Source organism: Nylanderia fulva, unplaced genomic scaffold (genome assembly GCF_048542155.1).
Source record: "Nylanderia fulva isolate GAGA-0341 unplaced genomic scaffold, ASM4854215v1 Scaffold4, whole genome shotgun sequence".
Lineage (NCBI taxonomy): Eukaryota > Metazoa > Arthropoda > Insecta > Hymenoptera > Formicidae > Nylanderia > Nylanderia fulva.
This window is the reverse complement of record NW_028190476.1, coordinates 3454008-3473827: the sequence shown is the minus strand read 5'-3', so window position 1 is coordinate 3473827 and position 19820 is coordinate 3454008. Positions and strand designations below refer to the sequence as shown.

The 19820-nt window shown below is 34.4% G+C and overlaps 4 protein-coding genes and 1 long non-coding RNA gene across 11 annotated transcripts; 3 read left to right on the top strand and 2 right to left on the bottom strand.

Annotated features, from left to right (window-relative positions):
- The first annotated feature begins 31 nt into the window (after window positions 1-31).
- On the top strand, window positions 32-4073 carry schlank (ceramide synthase schlank). Of its 6 annotated transcripts, none has more exons than XM_029311669.2 (8): window positions 32-176; window positions 1128-1317; window positions 1508-1625; window positions 1820-1932; window positions 2024-2354; window positions 2437-2555; window positions 2646-2790; window positions 2916-4073. In XM_029311669.2, exons 1-8 carry the CDS (start codon window positions 47-49, stop codon window positions 3036-3038), a joined length of 1269 nt encoding a protein of 422 aa, XP_029167502.2. In that variant the 5' UTR covers window positions 32-46; the 3' UTR covers window positions 3039-4073. The 6 variants fall into 6 exon arrangements, with proteins under 6 accessions (XP_029167502.2, XP_085342163.1, XP_085342164.1 ...); XM_085486037.1 differs by having other exon boundaries at window positions 111-171; XM_085486038.1 differs by having other exon boundaries at window positions 134-200.
- LOC114937986 (uncharacterized) lies at window positions 1735-4929 on the bottom strand. Of its 2 annotated transcripts, none has more exons than XR_003820972.2 (3): window positions 4346-4929; window positions 3961-4101; window positions 1735-1984 (listed from the first exon to the last, which is right to left on the bottom strand). It is a non-coding gene; the product is annotated as an uncharacterized LOC114937986 (long non-coding RNA). The 2 variants fall into 2 exon arrangements; XR_003820971.2 differs by lacking the exon at window positions 1735-1984 and adding an exon at window positions 3329-3584.
- AGBE (1,4-alpha-glucan-branching enzyme) lies at window positions 4622-7950 on the top strand. Its single transcript, XM_029311655.2, has 10 exons — window positions 4622-4955; window positions 5069-5238; window positions 5324-5565; window positions 5647-5856; window positions 6010-6317; window positions 6414-6614; window positions 6705-7057; window positions 7159-7343; window positions 7472-7763; window positions 7843-7950. Exons 1-10 carry the CDS (start codon window positions 4843-4845, stop codon window positions 7848-7850), a joined length of 2082 nt encoding a protein of 693 aa, XP_029167488.1. The 5' UTR covers window positions 4622-4842; the 3' UTR covers window positions 7851-7950.
- A 403-nt stretch (window positions 7951-8353) lies between these two features.
- On the bottom strand, window positions 8354-9797 carry LOC114937984 (mitochondrial import inner membrane translocase subunit Tim29). Its single transcript, XM_029311672.2, has 3 exons — window positions 9152-9797; window positions 8976-9077; window positions 8354-8850 (listed from the first exon to the last, which is right to left on the bottom strand). The coding sequence occupies exons 1-3, from the start codon at window positions 9294-9296 to the stop codon at window positions 8432-8434; spliced, it is 666 nt and encodes a 221-aa protein (XP_029167505.2). The 5' UTR covers window positions 9297-9797; the 3' UTR covers window positions 8354-8431.
- On the top strand, window positions 9500-14956 carry SH3PX1 (sorting nexin 33-like protein SH3PX1). The gene is given in 7 exon segments (XM_085486033.1): window positions 9500-9825; window positions 10221-10538; window positions 10700-10889; window positions 11119-11585; window positions 11670-11735; window positions 11737-12366; window positions 12954-14956. Coding segments are annotated over 6 exon segments (1620 nt in total). The 5' UTR covers window positions 9500-9825; window positions 10221-10523; the 3' UTR covers window positions 13206-14956.
- Window positions 14957-19820: the final 4864 nt, after the last annotated feature.

Genomic DNA, 19820 nt, shown 5'->3' with positions numbered 1-19820 from the left:
CCTCGGCCTCTCGCCAATCCCTCCTCTGCGGCTGCGCAGAGATCGGATGCGATCGGCCGTGCTCGTCCTTGCCGGGCGCGCCTCTGACCGAAACCGAACGCAGGCAGGCACGCACGAGACGAGACGAGGCGAGAAGAGCAGAGCGGAGAGCACTTCTCTCGATCTCTCGCGGTGCGGTAATCATTATTAATTAATCCGAGGTATATCATCTCTCGCGCGCCGAGGCCGACTCGACTCGGTGGTGTATTGGTGCGACGCTATAGTATCGAAAGCGACATGGTCACGCGGCCGAGTGGACTCGTTATCTCGATCGTATGACAACCGCTCTCCTCCCGCTGCTGCTAATAGTAGTGGTGGTGGTAGTAATAATAATAGTACATAGCATAGTAGTAGTAGTAGTAGTAGTGACGACTAATAAATCTAGTGGTTGCGATAAAAGAGCGATAGCGAGACTTTGACCGGATTACGAAGCTCCGAAGACACCGGCTTTCGATAATTCCGAATTCTTATCGCGGCTCTTATTTTTTTTCGTTTCTTGCCTTTCCTTCTCTCTCTTATTATCGAAGTGTCATTTCGATAACGCGACACCAGCAAACGCGTTAAGTAGCAGCGGAAACACAGGCGCAGCCCGCTTCATACGGACACGCGCGGTTGTCTCTCTCTCTTTCTCTCTCTCTCTATCTGGCCCTTGTCGCAATCGGTCTCCGTCCAGTGGCGCATTTCAGATAGCACGATACATGCCGAAGCGGCAGCTCCGGGTAAGTGTCTGTGTCCGGTTTTCATTCTTTTTTCGAAAAATACCGCGGATCGATCCTTCGCTGTGACATCACTCGTTCGGAGCAGAATAGACTCCCGCGCTTTTAAAAACACCTGGTACGATGAGAGAGATTTAACAGAATTATTGTGACATATATATTAATCGGTCTTAATTTCTCTTTCTCCTCTCTCTCTCTTATTTATGTTAATTTTGATAAATATTCTATCGCATATATAGATCTGAGATAGGACTGGATGTATACTAATTTATATCTTACTTTACCTGGAATGCGGATGAATAAGAAGGAATGCTTCTCGCTAATATTATCTTAATCATGTGCTAATGCATTACATACATTTGTGTCTTGCAGACTACAGAGGAATGAATATCCTAGGAAATATCTCGGCGACCTTCTGGTCGCCAGACATCTGGTTGCCTCCTAATATAACGTGGGATGATATTAGTCCGAATGCAGACAATAAGTATGCTAATTATCAGCATTTAATATATCCTCTGCCTATGGCATTAGTTCTACTAGGGATAAGATATACTCTTGAAAGGTAAGATACCATGTTCCTTCTGATTTTGTAGTTTTTACCTTTAAATATATTAATGTTTTGCTTCTGAAAAGTGTTGCGAATAAATAAATATATAATGTTGAAAATAATATATATAAGAAAAATCGAATGTGTGCGTTAAAAAGTGTATATGGAATCTTAAAGGAGGATTATATTCATATTTTTTTAACAGGTATTGGTTTGCTCCCTGTGGAAAGTCGCTTGGTATAAAAAATAGTAGAAGCAAACGAGCTGCACCCAATGAAATATTAGAAAAAGCATATCTTAGTAAGAAAACTAAATATAAACAGGTGAGTAATTCGTCTCACAAAGAATTAATTATACATGCAATTATTTTAATAAAAAGATTAAATTGTTTACCAGTATATATTTTTTGTAAAGAACATTAAAAGAAAGAGATCATTAATAATATACTGCTTTATTTGTATATTATCTGCATATTATATGTCAACATTTTGTGATACATAATTGCATATATTTTAAGATTGCGGGATTGGCTAAACAATTAGATTGGTCCGAAAGGCAAGTGGAGAGATGGCTTCGATTACGTCGGTCTCAAGATAAGCCATCTACTCTTACAAAGTTTTGTGAAAGTTGGTCAGTCATCTTAATTAATTATACTATTTTCATCTTGAAAAAATTGCATAATCTGAAAAAAAACAATATAATCTTTTCTCTTTGCTTTTAGTTGGAGATGTTTCTATTATGCATACTCATTCTTTTACGGCCTTGTTATTCTATGGGACAAACCATGGCTTTGGGATATAAATTATTGTTATTATAATTATCCTTATCATCCTGTTACCAGTGACGTATGGTGGTATTATATGATATCGATGGCATTTTATTGGGCATTAAGCTTCTCTCAATTCTTTGATGTTAAGAGAAAAGACTTCTGGCAGATGTTCATTCATCACATAGCTACAATTTCACTCATGTGTTTCTCGTGGGTTGGAAACTTATCGAGGATTGGTTCTTTGGTATTGTTAGTGCACGATTGTGCAGATATACTCTTGGAGGTAAGAGTTTAAGGGATTAAAATTGCGTACAGCGTTATTTCCTATATCTTAATTCATATAATTTATGTCTCGATTCTCTCAGGCGGCAAAAATGGCCAAGTATGCGAATTATCAAAAGGTGTGTGATTGTATATTTGCCGTGTTTACAATTCTGTGGATTGTAACACGTATGGGTGTGTATCCATTTTGGATAATATATAGGTACGTATATCAGTACATTTTTAATTATTTAATTCAGATATGCATTTATTAAATATATTAATGTGGATTAATTTAAATTTATTGTTACAGCACATCTATAGAGGCTCCTAAGATAGTGCCGATGTTCCCTGCATATTATATCTTTAATTTCTTGTTAATTTTACTACTGCTTCTCCACGCGATTTGGACTTATTTAATCCTTAAGATTGCATATAACTCATTCAATGCTGGTCAGGTACGTGGGGCTGATTTATACAAATTGTCGCGTGCACGTTCGTTGAGACATTTTTTCAATATCGATGAATAAATGTATTTATATGCTAATCTTTTTTTCTTTTTGTTTGAAAAAAACAATTACAGATGGAAGGTGATATTCGCAGTAATAGCAGCGACGAAGTATCTGACACTTCAGTCAATAATACTCCCATAAACAGCACTGCAAATTACATTAACAAAACGAATTCAAGAGCAAAAGCCCACTAACAAACAGCATGCTAGACGAGTTATTATTTTATGAACAATTTCCAAGGCAGAGAACTCATCCGGACATTTGAGTCAGGTGCTAATCTCTCTTTCTTTCTCTCTTACAAGTATAATCAAATTCTTCGATACAGTTTTAATCTCATAATCCAAGACGTTAACATTAACTAATCTCATATGAAATTAAAAATATATTTTCTTTTCATTCCTTTTTTTGGCAGTATTTTTCTGAAAGCTTCAATGCTTTATAAATCTACTTATATAATTTTGTCAATTGTCTTATATTTGTTTAAAAAAAAAAAAAAAAAAAAAAAATTGTAGAGGACAACGAAAAAAAAATGAAAATGAGAAATGCAATCCCCATTATTCATATTGGGAATTTATTTGTCTACTTTGTTAAGAATTAATTAAGGAGTGTATGTTTATAATATACACATTATTTTGAACGAATTTTTTAACGCTTAGTTAAGATAAGAATGGACCAAAGCTGCAAGATGTTCAGTGTTTCTGAACTCCACCTATTGTCTCCAAGTCTCTAATACTGCGTTACTATTGTGAAAAACGTATTTATTTATTTTCATATATTTTTGAGTATCAGTCAGAATAATCAATAAGTAAGAATATATATAATTCAGTAATAAATTATAATGAAATTATCATTTTTACTAATTACACACACTCACACATATTCATTTACATATACACATACACACTCTATTTTAAAAGAATTTATCTTTCTCTCTTAATATAAATATCAAATAGGTTTGTGTGCTAGTGTATAATTCATAAAAAAATCAATATGATAATTTAAGTATACATTATCATGTATTTTCGCGATATTTATATATCGCTTTATACCGCTGCAACTTTTGCATTTATCAAAAAACGTATAAATATTACGTATTAAATTGTACGTTGTACTTACAGTGTGAGCCTTTATACAAGTCATTGGCATTAATTATTCTTGCATAATATAATTGCCACATCGTCCTCGTGTATCTCTAATAAAATTTCCTTGCCGATTTTCGGCCACTCCTATTTTCTTTTTTTTACTGTTTCCTAGTATCTAAAAATTTCGTCGAGTGTTAAAATTGCATTCGTTTTAAGAATATCTACTACTGGCAGAGAAAAATTCATCTACCAAGATTTTAGATAAAATAAGTGCAATATATGTATATAAGTGTATTATGTAATCGGTAAACATCATAATAATTCCAATATTATTTCCTCTTGTTGTTAGTTTTTTAAAGTCTAAAAATAATCTATCTTTTAATATGATGAATAAATTTCATATACTAAATTGTAATTACCTCATAATCATCAATTAATCTCTGAGATTGCGACTTCGATATTTATATTTATGTATTTATTTTGAGAGCTTTTCAAGGAGAAGACAATAATAGTTTACACAATTGGCTGTTGAATGAAGAATTTTCAAAGTCCCGAAAATGTTCTCTTTCATAGCCAATCGTGTGACGTGCTTTTGTGTTTGAAAGCTCGCTTTATTTATCATCCTCTTGCGCATCGACCCTGAAAGCGCGGGAATAAACACGACGATATGGAGCAAAAGTCAAGCCAGATCAAGTTAGGTAACTTGTCACACATTTGTCCACGTCTCTGCTTTTCGTTTGGACCCATTCCGCCTTCTGCTGCGTCAACGAGATGCGAACATCGCGTCATTCACGACGGAGAGGGGATCACAGACCTGGAAGGGGTCACCTTGACGTGTCATTCAAATTTTAGCCGGTTCCTATGACTTGATTACGCCGTCGATTAATCTGTGTTTGAACGTCGTCGAATTAAAAACATGGGTGGAAAATGGTCCAGCATGGATCCCTCGCAAGTCGAGGTTCCGCAGTTACACCTACTTCTGGAGAGAGATCCATATTTAAAGCGACACGAGACAGATATTCGCCGGAGGTATCTATTTTTAGCGCAATTTTTTTGTAAACATTGTTTATATAATTTTTTTACGACTTGGTATGCTACTCGAGAATTTTCGTATTTCTTTTAATATTTTCCTGTATCTTCAGGTATGCCATGTTTAAGGATTATGTTACAAGAATAGAGGAAGGAGATGTAGACTTGAACCAATTTACAACTGCGTACAAATACTTTGGCATTCATATTCAAGATGACAATAGTGTCATTGCAAGAGAATGGGCACCTGGTGCACACGAAGTATTTCTGACTGGAGATTTCAGTAAGAGAAAAACGTATTTGTATGATTGTATGTTTAACATCATCAAAAGATCGTGATTTAATTAATATAATTTTTGTTTATATAGATAATTGGAACAAAACTGCTACACCATACAAAAGATTAGAATATGGAAAATGGGAACTGCATTTATCTGCAAATGCAGATGGCAGTTGTCCTTTGAAACATATGTCTGAAGTAAAAATTATTATAAAGAATGTTAATGGTGAATTGTTCGAAAGGCTGAGCCCTTGGGCGGTTTATGTAACGCAGCCACCAAATAAAGCAGAAGGAACCACTTTTAAACAACGTATATGGCATCCAGAACATGTATATAGATATAATTATGATTATAAATGTGTTTACATCCAATATATATAACAAATTTATTTGTATTTATTTTTTTTTCAGGTATACAAGTTTAAACATCCTAAACCAAAGAAGCCAGAAAGTTTAAGAATTTATGAATGTCATGTTGGAATTGCTACACAGGAGGGACGTGTCGGCAGTTACTTGGAGTTTGCCAAAAATGTGATACCAAGGATTGCAAAGCAAAAATACAATGCGATACAATTAATGGCAATAATGGAGCATGCTTATTACGCTAGTTTTGGATATCAGGTCAATATATATCTGCGTATATGCATACTGAATAATTATATAAAAATTATATTAATTATAATTATATAGAATTATATTATTAATTATATAAAAATTATATAAAAAAATCTGCGAGTCTCAACTCTATAATATGTCTTGTTAAAATTAATACAGGTAACTTCCTTCTACGCTGCTTCCTCTCGCTATGGAACTCCGGAAGAATTGAAAGAGCTGATAGATGTGGCGCACCAACATGGTCTCTATGTTCTGCTAGATGTGGTACATTCACATGCTTCCAAGAACACCTTGGACGGACTGAACATGTTCGACGGTACAGACTCATGTTTCTTCCATAGTGGTTCTCGCGGCGAGCATTCGTTATGGGACAGCAGATTATTCAATTATGCGGAATACGAAGTACTTCGATTTCTACTCTCCAATTTACGTTGGTACATCGAAGAATATGGTTTTGATGGATTCAGGTATTTATTTTCCATGAGAACAGATCTATATAGTATTGTAAAAAAATGTAATATTTTTGTAGTTATAATTTTTGAGTAAAATATTTGAATTGATAGATTTGACGGAGTTACATCGATGCTGTATCATTCGAGAGGCTTAGGACAAGGTTTCACTGGCAATTATGAGGAATATTATAACTTAAATGTTGATGTAGAGGGTATAGTCTATTTGATGATCGCTAACCATATGTTGCACGATATATATCCCGAAATCATCACAATAGCTGAAGATGTTAGTGGAATGCCGGGGGTTTGCAGGTTTGAAACATATATATCAATTTACATAACTTGAAGCAAATAGAAATTTGTGAATGCAGTAATGTTATAATCAACTGATAAATATTCAAGGCCAGTCGCCGAAGGTGGAATGGGATTCGACTATCGATTGGCAATGGCTATTCCCGATAAGTGGATCAAGCTGTTGAAAGAAACCAAAGATGAAGATTGGAAGGTTGGTGAGATTTGCTGGACCTTAAGCAATCGAAGATGGATGGAGAAGGCGATCGCTTATTCTGAGTCTCACGATCAAGCTCTCGTAGGTGATAAGACGATCGCCTTTTGGCTCATGGACAAGGAGATGTACACGCACATGAGCACACTTAGTGACCGCAGTGCCATTATCTCTCGTGGCATTGCCCTCCACAATCTAATCACCCTGATAACGCATGCTTTGGGCGGCGAAGCTTATCTAAACTTTATGGGTAAACAATAATTTAGTTAATATTCGCGAAATACGCATTCAATTCGTGCATCGAAAAAAATGCAACGGCACAGAGATACTTTATAAATGTGTGTTTTATAGGCAACGAGTTCGGCCATCCCGAATGGCTTGATTTTCCGAGAATTGGAAATTCAGACAGTTACCATTATGCTAGACGTCAGTGGAATCTGGTGGACGACGACTTACTCAAGTATAAATATATGAACAATTGGGATCGCGCTATCAATACGCTGGAAGAGAAATACGGATGGCTGCATGCTCATCCTGTAAGTAGCTTTGTACATTACTATTATTATCTAAACTGATTTGTATAAACTTAGCGCTGAAAAAGATTAAAAGAAATAGATTCAAAGAAGAGCAATATATTAGAGAATAAAAAATATTAATTTTATAGGCCTATGTAAGCTGGAAGCATGAAGATGACAAAGTGATTGTATTTGACCGAGCTGATGTAATATTTGTCTTCAACTTTCATCCCTGTAAATCGTTCCCTAATTATGCAATCGGCGTAAAAAATCCAGGAACGTATAAAATTGTATTATGCAGTGATGATGAAGAATTTGGAGGAGAACGTCGTGTAGATACAAACGTCCAACATTTTACACAGCCAGAACCGTTTTCTGCATATCAACACAGGATGATGGTCTACATTCCATGTCGTACGGCTATCGTTTACGCAAAAACTGGTAACATATATCAATACATTTCGTTTAATTCTATGTATAGTAAATAATATTAACAAAATACTTTTACCTTTTTTTTCAGATTCGTAAACGGTTTTGTAAAAAGAGAGGTCTATCCGAAAATTGTATAATATACGTAAATGAAGAAAGTGAGAGCATATTTTTATAGAATATAATTATATAAAACCTATTTACACATCAAATTGGGAATTGCATGTAAAGAGATGTGATAAATATTGAAAAAAAAAAAAAAAAATTGGGTTTAAATTTTTAAACATTTTTAAACAGTTTTGTTTAATTAAAATAAAAGCTGATACATTTAATCTATTTTTTCAAAATTTGTCACACATTCTTTACTCTCAAGTTCCTGAATTAACATATTTTGAATATTTTGCATGCCAAAATATTTTCTTACAAATTTTATAGAATTAATATATTTTATGAAATAAAAATAAATTTATTAAATACTAACAAATTAACTGCATTTTTATATAGATATTTATAACATCTATCTTTTTCAACTGGATTTTCAAATAGAACATTTATATCCTAATTAACAAATGGATATACATATATAAATATATATACATAAGTACTTAGTTCGCAAAACCTTTGCAATTTATATATTTTCTTTTTATATACACAAGAGACAAAGAATTCCCTAAAATTTATCATGTTGCTGAGAAAGTCTCTCTATTGTTTATAATTTGTAGAATACTAAATTCGGTTTCATTTACATCATAGTCTTTCATTTTTCTCTCTAGTAACCACCATTTATCTAGAAAACCTACATCTGCTATCCTTTTGTGAAAGGTTAAAATTCGCGGTTTTAGGTAAGGACAGACCGCTTTATACAATGAACAATCTTTATCAAAATTATCTAACCAGATCAGAGAGAAAATACCCAAGTTTAATCTCCTGATGAGTCCTTCATTGTAACATTGCTCCAACAATTTTATATGCTGCACGGAAACAGGATTACGTATGGGTTCTCCCACTTGTATTAATTTGGTACTATTTTGTATCAGTTGCTCCCTGAACATTGTTTCATCCGGATTGTGTCGACTAGAATAAAAACAGCTTCCTAAAACTAAGATATATTGTACAATTAGTTGGTGTACGAGTAAATTAATTTTAATCATGTATATTACATCGCATCTTAACGTTATATCAATTATAATCTTGAGAAACACAAACAGAAAGATTGATACATACTTGCAGCATATATTGCAGTACGTACAGGACGTTCTCTGCACTCTTTGGCTACATCAATCGCAACATCCTTATAATCTATATACAAACCGTGCCAGTATTTCGCTGTAAAAAGAAAAAAAAACTGTTGCGTTACGCAAACACATGTGACATATTTTATTCATTATATTTTTATTTACCCCAACGCTCCAGAAAGGTGCCCTTAACTCTTTCAGGCATTTCATAGCTTCTAATTTTATCACCGATTTCATTGAATCTCCACCTGAACGATTTAAAAGTTGTTCTGAGCCGATGAGAAAACTGAATCATCTGTTGAGAATTCATGTTAAATCTTTTTAAGAGAGCTTCCGAGTACAATAATTAGTTGTACAAATCTAAACGTGGTATAAATCACATGTCTCGTTATTTTGAATATCGTAATATGTAGGTTAATGTAATCCACATTCATTCATTCCACAATATCGATTATTGAACTATCAATTATCGAACTATCGATTATCGACCTATCGACCTATCGGTCAAGTACAACATCGGGCAAAAGTTTGGAGAAGAGCTTTGCGCTCCGCGTTGGCGGTCGAGGAGGCGGATTTGTAGATCTGCCGGTTCTCGATTTCGGGCGATCCCTCAGCGGCATTCCGTCAACGTCAAACCTGCAATCGTCATCATGTTTACTCGTATGCGATCTGTTTATCGCTCACGGTCGGTCTCGGATGTCACGTCGCCAGAGAAGACGATTTTGTGATAGCGGTGGAAGGAGCGAAACGAGTCGAGATCCGTGTCTCTCTTTAGCTGCCTCAGCAAACACCGATATATAATTGTTACTATATTGCTATAATAAAACGGAATATAACAGGTAATATAACGTGTGTGTTACATGTAACATCCATGTTAGTTGTAATTTCCCACTCATAGATGTAACATTTGAATATAACATATATTACATTGTAGTTATATTGTAATTATATACCAAATAGCACATTGATGTATTGATAAGTCAGTGCTATCTTGGGATATAATGACAATATAACTACAATGTAATATATGTAATATTAAAAATGTTACATCTATATGAGTGGGAAATTACAACTAACATATATACGTTACATGTAACATGCTTGAGTATATAACATTTATATACTGTGTTTGCTGGGGCACCTCGTTGTTACACTCTCTGTACTCGCAAACATCTCCTCGAGATGCGATAGATGTGAGGAAAAAGGAACGCAACTAATGCAATCGGATCTATAGGTTTTTAGCGAAAGAGAGAGAGAGAGAGAGATAGAACCGCAAAGACGGAATATAGAAGGTGCAATCGGAAGGAACCGAGCGTAAGTACAGTCCGTTCCAGTTTCGTCACTCGTGGCATCAGTTGTTCGCTACACTAGCAACAAGCAGTCTTTCGAGGGTGCAGCAAAGTCAGTCGCGAGCGCACAAATGTCAGATGTGTCGTGACGAGGCGAGAGTAGGAATGTGACGGGGCGCAATTCGGCGGCATTTAAATTCTCTCGGCAGAAAGATCCAAGGCTCGCTAGGAATCGTGAATCGTGCACGATGGAAGGCCAACAGGTACGGTAAATTTGCATCTGGCGTGCGCGAGAATCCGAGTTCGGTCAACCCGATCGTTGTGACTCATTCTATTAGTAATAAGCGGAGCAATTCCTCTCTTTCCATTGTTTAGTCTCATAGTCTCTCATACTCTTTCGGTTTTTTAACTTTCCTCTTTGCAGGTGAGAGCCCTGTACGACTTCACGGGCGAGTCGGCAACGGCGGAATTGTCTATCACTGCTGGGGAGGTTCTTACTGTCATACGAGACAATGTGGGAGATGGCTGGTGCGAGGGATTTAATCAGAGCGGACAGTCAGGCTTGTTTCCAGCTGCGTATGTTCAAGTGGTCGAACAAGCTGCAGTCCCGTCCAGTAGATATTTTTATTTATATAAATTAAATATATCTATTATGTATTTTCATTAATTAAGAGACACGAAATACCTTATCCGTTATCTCTTATTACAGAGATAATTATATTATGGTAAGACATATCATGATATAATTATCTCTGGAATAAGAGATAATGGATAAGATATTTCTTTTTGAGAAATTATATGGGTGATCTTGATTTAAATTATATGAATTATATATATATACAGATACTATGACATCATCTCAGCAAAGCTCTGGAGATTATTGGGATGATGATTGGGATGATGATTCTGAAGTTGGACAAACACAGGCTTATGTTCCACCTACGCAGCAACAGCAGCAGCAGCAATCACAAATTATACAACTGCCACAGCAGAATAATGCCAATGACTATGGCGATCAAGTATCGATGCATACTATACATTCTGTGATACCAGACAGGCCTATACCTAATGTACCAAAGAAAAATAACAAGTTTTCAACATTGATCAAGTCGGGGGAGGATAATTTTCTGATGGGCACTCGAATAGTAACCGTGCCCGAGAGCGAAAAGATTTTTATAGAGGAGGCCGAAGTTGGCCGATGCACGTGGGTGCCGACTGGGGAGTCTTACAATTGTGTTGTCACATCACCCAAGAAGGAATCCAAGCTGAAGGGTCTCAAGAGTTTCATTGTTTACCAGCTAACTCCTACGGTAAAAGAAATTTTGCACCTTCTTGCATTCCATTAAGAGTGAGAAAATTTTGTTTTTCAGTATTAACATTTGTTTAAATTGTAGTTCAACAATATACAAGTCTCGAGAAGATACAAGCACTTTGATTGGCTACACGAGCGTTTAGAAGAAAAAGTATTGCTTTATTCCGATTCCACCTTTACCCGACAAACAGATATCCGGGCGCTACGAAAATGCATTTATCGAGCATCGACGTACGCAGCTGCAGGAATTTGTCGATTACGTCTGTCGACATCCCATTTTGTCGCGTAGTCGTGTTTGGGAACACTTTATTACGTGTACGGACGAAAAACGATGGAAGGCAGGGAAACGACAAGCGGAGAAGGACGAGCTGCTAGATGTGAATTACTTCAACGCTATCCAATGTCCGGACACGTCGTTGGATATCATCAAGATGGAGATTCAGACGGACGCCTTCGGTAGATTTATCAGCGGATTAGATCCGGTGGTGAAGAACTTTATGGCCATGGCGGTCGATCAGGCGAAGAAACACCAAGTACTGTACAAAAGAGAATTCCAGAAGATCGGCCAATCGTTCACTTCGCTCAGCCACGCTCTGGAGGCGGATGATAACGGTCGCGGAAATTTAACGCGCGCGTTGAAGGCCACCGGTGACGCTTACAACGATATCGGCAAGCTGTTTGAAGACCAGCCCAAGTTCGATTGGGAGCCCTTAGCTGATAAGTTCCATATCTATCGCGGTATCATTAGTAATTTTCCGGACGTCATCAGCATTCATAAGGTATTTCGCGATATCACATGTACAATTAAGGCTCCTAGATTCTCGTCACAGCTATGTTAGATTGTGACGTCAGAGATAAAAAAAGCACACGCTGAAATATTTTAGATGCCATTTCTAAATGAAAGAATTATTTAAAGATGAAATATTACTTTAAACGGCTTTAGCACGTACTCCTAGATAGCCACAATAATTACTATGACACTATTTTGATGTGAAAATGACTATTTTTGCTACCTGAGCTTTTAAAATGCCTCAAAAACTATTCTCTTCCCTCGAAAGTCAATCAACAATCAAAATGATCGTGATATCCGACTTTACATGTGCAAAGACCAGACAGATTTGGCTTTATATTACAGCTGTTGATTGATTATAAAGGGAAGAGGATAATTTTCGAGGTATTTATTTTAAAAATGTACTCTAAAACCATCTGTAATGATATTTCATCAAAATATCTTTCAAAATCTGTTTAGAGTGTATTGTCTCGCTTCTGACGTCACAATTCCAAACATAGTCAGTGAAGAGTCAGGAGCCTTAAGCAGTCTAATTTGAACAGATTAATTAATTATCGCTGTCTGATTCTTCTACAGAGCGCAGTCCAAAAGCGAAAGGATTGCGATCGACTGGTCAGCGAGCACAAGATGGAACCGCAGCAATTACGCGAGCTTTCCCATCGAACTGACGTGATAGCCCGTGCGCTGATCGCCGAGGAGACACATTTTCAAACAGAGCGCGAGGTACATATAAATAAAGCTGTAAAGACACATCTCAGGGAACAAATCGCCTTCTATCAAAAAATAGTTGAGAAACTACAAGAGGCGTTAAGTGCGTTTGAAGAATAATACTCTATATGTATAATTGTCGCACAGTCTGCCTAAGTAATATAAAATCCGTTTGCTCTAAGGTCGGTCAACATCATTGCCAACAGACGAGTATTCCGTGTACGATTACGACGATAAATATACCAAATGCACATAGTTTCCCAGTGAGATATGTACATACATTAAATATATATATACAATTAATTACATCACGGCAATCGAATAGCTGACATAGATAATAGTTAATATCAAAACTGTTATAAATAATCATTAAGTATTATATTTGTAAAGTGATCATCTTAAGATTTATAAATGATTTGAATTGAGATATATAGTTATGCAATAATCATGCAATAATTGATATATTACAACAAATTATAATAATATTTTTTGCTTTGATATTAATTTTAACGTTCCGTTTACTATGTCTCGAAATATATTTATCCATTTCATATATTTTTTTTATGAATTTTTCTCATGGAACGTTATATCCACAGTGATATTATCATGTATATACAAATTTTACACAATCTATATTTGATTTTATTAATGTAAATTTTGATTGGGAAGCATGTGTATTCTAATGTGAATTGTCAGGTATAATAATATTTTGTAATTAGAAGCATTCATATCTGTGTGTGTGTGTGTGTGTGTGTGTGTTGGATAATATTAAAAATTGATAATAATGTCCATCTTGTGTGGAACAATTAGCGAATTGAATATTGAGATTTTTTATAATATTCTATATTAGTATACATGTTATTATTTTCAAAACAAAATAATCAAAATCGAAAATTTATATATAAGCTATATCGAATGCTTTAATTATAATATATAAAAGATTAGATTTAACGAGCAGCTAAATATAGATTGTTATTCTGAAATTTTGCTTTGTAAGATTTTGAAGTATTTTGCCAAACTTATTTTCCTCTGCGGAATATGAAAATTACTTATTCTATCGCAGTGAGGATTATATAAAATTATTTGGCACTTATATCACAAAAGGAGAAAAATTAATTATATCTGTACGTAATGTCTTTTTCTGTGGAGTACTCAAAAGGCAGTCATTGTACGCGTCCCGAGTAGCAAACTGACATTAAACGTCAAAATGACGTAATTTTGATATCTAATGACGTCATTTGACAAAATGACATACGCTTGCTACCTGGAGTAGATTTAATAAAACGCATTATTATTTGTATAATTGTGACACGAATTTATACTTTTAATATAAGAAGCATGCGTAATAACGCGATAGTAAAAAATAACAAATTGCAAAATACGCTACATTCTTGTTATCGCATTTAAATAAGTTGTACAAAGAGCTTATGTATATATACATATTAAACATATAGACACATATGTATATAAATCGACATACCTATAGCTAGGTTTATATGCAGAAATTACTTGTTTATTAACGCAAATTGATACACAGGAAAAGTGTTAATTTTTAATAATAATGGAATACTATTGCGATCCTTTGTCAATTCATTTTATTCGTTTACTATTTCGAATTTCCAATCACAGATTTACTCTAGGAAATCTATCTAATATTCACCGGCGAAAAACATGTATTAATTAATTAATTCACCGATATATGTGTTTCAAAAAAATCATTAAATGATTATAGGAGAATATATTTCGATAAGAAATAGTAAACTAAAGCAAGAGATAAAACTGAAATATATCAAACGAACCGAAGAACCGGTCGTTTTCCTTTTGGAAAGGATAAAGTTCTAATAAACGACTATTGAGTCAAGAATTTTAAATATCATTTATTATTTTATCACATTCTCAATTAACTACCATATAAACAATGTTCATACCATTTCCTATCATTGCCACGCCGCCTTCTCTTCAATTCAATTCAATTTTATTAACAAAATATCTCTGGTGTATCACGAACTTATTACGCTTCTACTACTGTGATTTTTTTTCTTTTAAATCGCGGTGTATTTATCATCTGTATATATACAAATATATAGATCAAAGGAAATTCACAAAGATTTCGATCGTCATGGGAGTAGAATCATTTGTGCTTGCCGATGATCCGAGTACAAGATAGCGTGAAAGAGATTCAAATCGTATACAAAAGAAAACAAACGGAGAAATAACAATAACTAACTATTGTCCCAAGTTCATTCGGTGGTGAAGAAGATAGCGCGCGCGCGGAGACAGTCTTCCTCTAAAAAGTACTTCACGTGTATATTTTTTGTATGTATATGCGACAACACTTTTTTCCTCTAATTACGTAAGCAACTCACGTACAAAAAATAGCGCTCTTGTGCAACCACATGATCACGCACATAATCGACAACTGAATTAAGACACACAAATATAGGACAAATCGTTAATTACTATACATTTTAATGCGCCGCGTTCGCTGTAATACTCTCTTATGTCTATCTCAAATTATGCATTCGTCGATCCTTCGTAAGGCCAATCATTCTTAGGAAAAAAACTACTCCACATTCTTTCAACGAAAAAGAAATCAGTAAAGAATAAAATATTTTTAAGGTTCCTGGCTCCTCAACATGTTGAAATTGTGACGTCATAAGGGAGAAAGCACGCTGAAAATTCTTAGATGCCATTTCGAAATAAAAATAAGATATTTCGATGAAATATCATTTCAGATGGTTTTAGCACACTCTTAAAATACCTCGAAAATTATCCTTTTCCCTTTATAATCAATCAGCAGCATATCTTTTCATTTAAAAATGGCATCTATAAGAATTTTCAGCATGTGCTCTCTCGCCTCTGATGTCACAATCTAACATAGCCGCAGCGAGAACCCTTAAGTAACACATTTTGAATAATATTCATTAAAATAGGATTTTTCCTCTTTCTCTCTCTCTCTCTCTCACATCCCACTTTACACGCTTCCTTTCAGACATAGGCCGCAATATATGTATGTAAAGAATGTATGCTATGTTACATAGTTAAGCTTTCAAAAGCTCGCCGAGCCTGATAGGACATTATTGATATGCCGTTTAACATCGCCAGATCGAGCGAGTAATATATAACAAAGAGGTAATAAGCTCTGCGTGATCCAACATCGCCGAAAGGAGCATCGCAAACATATTGGCACATTTTAAACTATATATTTTTTTATCTTTATCCGATTATATTCTGTATAGAGAGTATACTGTATAGAGAGCTTTTCTCTTTTTTTCTTCTTCTATATTTTATAACTTATGTTTTGCGATAATATAAGACCGGGGAAGAGACGCAGGGAAGAGGGCAAAATTGTCTCGACGATTATTGAACTCGGTACATTTTGCGTTTTCCTAGCATAACGATCGCGAAAAGCCTTGTACAGTGAGAAAAATACAGGATAGGAAGATATTAGTACTCGATGTATGCAACCGCGTTAATGCTAGACAAGAAAACGCTCCGCTTCCTAGATAAAGTTCGAAAAATGTTTCTCTGTATAATATAATACGTCGTGTCAAAAGTCTTTCTTTTTTTTATTTCATTTTGAGTTGAGAGAAGACTTTTGACACCGTGGTACATCACGCTACTTCTATCGTTTCCCTTTCTCGTTCTATGCACAGTCAGATTGGCCTTTACAATATATTTTTTTTGTTTCTTTAAATAAGAGACTGCGCTAACAATTTGTTCTCTCGTCGCTATTTAGGATCATCTTATCTTTACATCACATTTACAGTATTCCTGCCGATATGTGTTTGTTCATATGTGTGTGTGTTTTGTGTGGCACGGTATTCTGAATAATATACAAGCTAAAGCTCCAAGATTAAAGATCTCTCCTTTTTTTTTAGAATTTTTATCGCAGAGCCGTCACAACATGCGCGTCTATTATAGCGTCAAAATGAATTGTTTTCTAGCGAATCTCTCTTATTAGATGACATGATGTTGATCACACGCGGAGCACTTTAGCATCGAGATCGAAAGAGAAACGCAAGGGAATATTAATTACTGCGATAATGATTACACTGATATTAATATAGACTTCTACAGTTCTCTACAAATCTATTTGTATTAATGAGAAAAATATACGTACAGGTATGTGTATGTATGTACACAACAATCTTCGGTTCTTTGTTATATATTCTTATTCGATACAAGAAATTACGAAGCAATCTGTACGTACATTTCTTACATCATTAATACTTGAGCGCTTTAAGTATCTACAAGCTTCGTTAAAAAAACATTATTTCGCGACACAGATATATATATATATATATATATATATATATATATATATATATGTATATATATATATAAATATATATATATATGTATATATATATTTATTTATTTATTTATTTATTCGAACACGTTCTGTGATATATATAAGCACCTACTAAAGTCTCTACTAATGGCACGTATGATAATGTACCATCATCATGTCATCCAAGGCACTTCAGAAGTCAATTTACACAATGAAAGACACCAATAATAGTTCAGTTGGATTAGAGTACTTGGACAAGCGTATAATCAACGGTAATCAATTAACGGTAATTTTCATATACACTGTTATATATCGCTTATTCATTGCACCGCCGGATCAATATTATTCTATGGCCGTAGAGTGTTTTCCGTTGTTATCGGGATTTAGGGCTGCGATCGAGAACACGAGACTCGAGATGCGAGATAAAAATACTTCAATTACTCGGGACGACGCTTTAGATTGTTTTCTTTACAAAAAATAAAAAAAGGCAAGCTACACTCGCTAATTGGACGAAATTCACTGCCAGAGAGCGATGTTCTCCAACGCATCCCCAAAGATAAGATCATCATCGAGATTCTTCAGCTTTCTTTTAATTCTCTACGATATAATTCTCTTCCCTTACATCGAGAAGTGCCCGCTGTACGGACGGATGCCTAATAATATGATAATGCCAAGAGATTACATAGTTTAATTTCGAGAGAAAAAGTGAATACACACTATAACAATAGAGATACCTGTTCGATAAAGCGCAATTAGCATGTTTTTTCTTTTTTTTATAATGTTTGGTGCTCAGATCTTTTTTTTAACAAGAGCCATATGTGTGTTCCGAGTATTTCTATTTTCATAACTGTAAAACCCGGAAAATCGCTAGTCGGTCTTTTTTATTGATATACGGATATGTTTTGCAAAGGATACTTTAACTTCAAGATTAAACAACGGTTTACATATTACATGATATCTGTTCCAGTTTATGACAAACTGGTTTATAATAATTCATTCAAGTAACAATTTTGGTAAACATACGAAGCATTCAAAAGGTATTTTGATTAAGACGTGATTTACAAGCTTCATGCTCGGTTCATTTTATACTTAATCGTGACGGTACAAAACTCATCGTCATAAATTATACATTTTTACATTTCGCACAAAAGAGATTTATATAAATTTTTATCAACGTCGCGCATAAAAATAATAAAGATGTATAAAAACATAATAGATGTAACAGATCGTAAGTCAGATTACATTTATATAAATAACATTCTCTTTCTCGATAATTAATCTGATTTTAAGCAACGGTAAAATAATGTATAGGAGTAAAAATTATTAGCTACTATGTTACTGTGTAGCGATTCATATATATATGGCACACATTCCAATTGTTAAAAATAACATAACTATTTTTTCTTTACTATATATATATGTATATACATGGCATTTTCTTTACAAAAAAAATTTTCGTCAAATATATATGTATATAGTTATTTATATATAAATATAAATATACATATATACATTTCTTTTAAAATATTGCAGAAATTGAGGCAGAGTAAAGTAACAGAATAATTGTAACATGTCTTTACATATAAGAAATAATTATGCAATCGCTGTAACAGTAACTTTACAGAACTGTTTCTCATGTGTATATCTTTTAAAATCAGGCATGCAAGATAATCTATGTGAGTTTCAATGTGTATTTGTGCATTATGTACACCTTACGGATAGAAATAGAAGTGTAATATATAAGTGCGATATATTAGTAATATTAGCAGAATATACATATATGTATATTTAAGTGTCAAGCTAGCTCAGAGGATACTATTCACAGGTGCAGATCCTATGTGTTAATCCTATGTGTAATATAATAATATCGTTATGTATAGAAGAGTAGAAGAGAGAGAAAAGTATATATATGTAATATATACGTATATGATAGTACAAGTCTTTGCTACGCAAGCATTTATAAACAAAGGTTTGTTTCAATCATATTTTAAAAAAGTACAGAAATAAAATGCATCAATAAAAAAGGAAAAAAGAAAGAGAGAAGGGAACAGATCTCAGACTATGTCTCTGTGCACTAAGCGACCTCTCGATCATCTGCGTTTTCTTTTTAACAATAAATTTTTGCGGATCTAGGATTCCAGAAAGAAATAAATTGTGATTTGTATATGTAAATAGGTACCGAATCATTCTCTATCATTCTCTTTGAAGTGTATATTACGGAGCGAGCGAGGATCGAATTACATGTAGGAACCGTAGTAGCTGGAATTTCTCTCGTATTTATCCGTGATCTAACAGTAACAAGGTCTCTATGCTGCACAGAATTTGTATCAAACAGTCGCGCTACTTTTTTTATTACACCGAATCTTTTATAAAATATAAAAACTTGTCGTTGTACTGTCTGTTCGCGTAAATGTATATATTTGTATATATGTATACATGTC

Excerpts from the sequence above, each read along its gene's own strand:
- LOC114937984 (XM_029311672.2), bottom strand. The coding sequence starts at position 9,296 with ATGAATTCTCAACAGATGATTCAGTTTTCTCATCGGCTCAGAACAACT. Across the intron at positions 9,078-9,151 it reads CACCTTTCTGGAGCGTTGGG|CGAAATACTGGCACGGTTTG; the intron begins GTAAATAAAAAT and ends TTCTTTTTACAG. Across the intron at positions 8,851-8,975 it reads TACTGCAATATATGCTGCAA|TTTTAGGAAGCTGTTTTTAT; the intron begins GTATGTATCAAT and ends AATATATCTTAG.
- AGBE (XM_029311655.2), top strand. The coding sequence starts at position 4,843 with ATGGGTGGAAAATGGTCCAGCATGGATCCCTCGCAAGTCGAGGTTCCG. Across the intron at positions 4,956-5,068 it reads GAGACAGATATTCGCCGGAG|GTATGCCATGTTTAAGGATT; the intron begins GTATCTATTTTT and ends CTGTATCTTCAG. Across the intron at positions 6,318-6,413 it reads TATGGTTTTGATGGATTCAG|ATTTGACGGAGTTACATCGA; the intron begins GTATTTATTTTC and ends TTGAATTGATAG.
- schlank (XM_029311669.2), top strand. The coding sequence starts at position 47 with ATGCGATCGGCCGTGCTCGTCCTTGCCGGGCGCGCCTCTGACCGAAAC. Across the intron at positions 1,318-1,507 it reads ATAAGATATACTCTTGAAAG|GTATTGGTTTGCTCCCTGTG; the intron begins GTAAGATACCAT and ends TTTTTTTAACAG. Across the intron at positions 2,556-2,645 it reads CCATTTTGGATAATATATAG|CACATCTATAGAGGCTCCTA; the intron begins GTACGTATATCA and ends TTATTGTTACAG.